A 2,276-nucleotide genomic window follows, 5' to 3' on the forward strand; every position below is an offset into this window, starting at 1 on the left:
AAAGGGGCAGTGAGTGGGGGGGGCACCCCCAATGCCCCCAAGCTGGAGGGAACCCAGCTCCCCCCTTCTCCCAGAGCAGGGAAAGAACCCAGGTGTCCAGCTCTCACCCCAGCCCCACTCCCCGCCCAGGCCTGGAAGGAACCCAGTGTCCCTACTGCTCTCACCCGCAGGCTTCAGGCCAGGGGAGAACCCAGACTCCAAGCTCTCCCCCCAGCCCTGCAGGGAACCCAGGTGTCTGGGCTCCAAGCTGCCCTCCCCGTGCCCCCAAGAACCCAGGTGTCCGGCTCACCCTGGTCACTGACGCGGCGCTTGGGGTTGGCAGAGACACTGCGCTGCACCTTGTGGGCAGGGGAGGGGACGCTGCTGTTGGCCACATCGGGGGGCGCCCGCGGCTTCAGCGCCAGTGCGTCTGTGTCCAGCTGCAAGAGGGGGGTCGGGAGTAAGGGGCACCAGGGGACAGGGGGCTGCGTTGGGAGTGAGGGGCACCAGGGGCTGTGGTTGAGAGTGAAGGGCATGGGGGGGGCAGGGGTCGCAGTCAGGAATGAGGGGTCCTGGGGCCGTGGTCAGGAGGGGCACTGGAGGGGGGGAGGGAGCTGTGGTCAAGAGTGCGGGGCACCCACCTCGGAGGTCTTGTAGCCCAGAAGCAGGTAGGTGGCCATCACCTCATTGTACTTCTGCCCGACCAGAGAGTCCTGGATCTCCTCCCGCGTGTAGCCCATGGAAACCATCAGCTCTGTGGGACATGGCGGTGAGGAGAGAACCAGAGGCCTGGGCTCCCAGCCCCCCCTCCCCGAGCAGGGAAAGAATCCAGGCCTCCAGGGTGGGGGAGTACCTGTCCGCCGGGGGTCCTTGTAGTCGGGCATGGGCTCCACGTAGGGCTTGAGCTCGTCGTCCTCGTGTCCCACGTTCATCCAGCGGTCCTTCATGATTTGCTGGGGGGACGGGGAGGGGTGGGGGTCAGCCCAGCACCTGACCCCAGGCTGGCCTGGGGGCCCCCAGCGAGGGACAAGGGTGCTGGCAGCTCCAGATCCCTGGCATGGAGCCCAGGAGTCCGGGCCCAAACTGATCCTGCCTCCCACAGCCGCACCTCACAGGGGTGTCTGGCTGGGGGCGTGGCCAAGATGTGGGGGTGTGGCCAAGATGTGGGGGCGGGACTTAGCTGCACAGTGATCTTGCTGGGGCTGTGTGGGTGGGGCTGGGGGCGGGGCCAGGTTGTGTGAGCAGGGCTCACCTGGAGGGACCGGGCTTCCTGGGGATGGGGGTGGGGCCAGGCCAGGGGGCGGGGTCATCTAAAGGGATTGCACTTGTGGGGCTGTGGGGGCGGGGCTAGGCTTTTGGGGTGGAGCCAGGGGCAGGGCTCCCTTCAAGGGTGCTGCAGACCAAGATCCCTGGGAGGGTGTGGGGGGCTGCATGGGCAGGGCCAGGGCTCACCTCCAGAGTCCCGCGCTTGCTGGGGTTGAGGATGAGGAACTTCTTGAGCAGGTTCTCGCAGTCGGTTGACATATAGAAGGGGATGCGGTACTTGCCCCGTAGCACCCGCTCCCGCAGCTCCTGGGGGTCAGGGTGGTCAGCACTGGAGGCTCCAGGCATCCGGGATCCCAGTTCTAATCCCCGCCTCAGCCCAGAGAACCCAGGCGCCCAGGATCCCAGTATCCACTGCTCTAACCCGCCAGTCCCTCCCTCCCCCTGGAAGCTGTGGAGAACCCCGGTGTCCAGGCTCCCAGCTCTGACTGCCCTGCACTTCCAGAGAACCCAGCGTCCTTGCTTTGAGTTACAACCCCCGCCCCTCGCAGACAAACCAGGCATCCGGGCTCCCCGCTCTGATCCCCTCTCCCGTCCCTGAGACCCCCGGCATCCGGGATCCCAGCTCCTTCCCCCCGAGGAACCCTAGCACCCGGACACCTTGAGGTTCTGGCCGTCGAAGGGCAGGGAGCCCGAGACGAGGGTGTAGAGGATGACGCCGAGGCTCCAGACGTCGACCTCGGGGCCGTCGTACTTCTTGCCCTGGAAGAGCTCGGGTGCAGCGTAGGGGGGACTGCCGCAGAACGTGTCCAGCTTGGAGCCCAGCGTGAACTCGTTGCTGAACCCGAAGTCGGCAATCTTGATGTTCATGTCGGCATCCAGCAGCAGGTTCTCGGCCTGCAGGGGGGGGCACCTGTCAGGGGGTGGGGGCTGCAGGGCAGGGGTGAGGGGCACTAGGGGCTGGGTGGTAGGGGCTGCAGGTCAGGTGTGAGGGGCACCGGGAGAAGGGGGGGCAGGGGGTTGGGTCAGGAGGG

General features: G+C 66.8%; 1 protein-coding gene across 1 annotated transcript in view; it reads right to left on the reverse strand.

Annotated features, from left to right (window-relative positions):
• Window positions 1-2,276, reverse strand: part of MARK2 (microtubule affinity regulating kinase 2) — a 25,465-nt gene that overhangs the window by 3,401 nt on the left and 19,788 nt on the right. The window contains exons 6-10 of the mRNA XM_025193257.1: window positions 1,903-2,155; window positions 1,432-1,551; window positions 833-932; window positions 621-733; window positions 228-419 (exon numbers count right to left, since the gene is read on the reverse strand). Of these exons, the coding sequence (XP_025049042.1) occupies window positions 228-419; window positions 621-733; window positions 833-932; window positions 1,432-1,551; window positions 1,903-2,155 (778 nt within the window). The remainder of the gene's footprint in view (window positions 1-227; window positions 420-620; window positions 734-832; window positions 933-1,431; window positions 1,552-1,902; window positions 2,156-2,276) is intronic.

The sequence above is a fragment of the Alligator sinensis genome, unplaced genomic scaffold, assembly GCF_000455745.1.
Source record: "Alligator sinensis unplaced genomic scaffold, ASM45574v1 scaffold1860_2, whole genome shotgun sequence".
In the NCBI taxonomy this organism is placed as follows: Eukaryota; Metazoa; Chordata; order Crocodylia; family Alligatoridae; genus Alligator; species Alligator sinensis.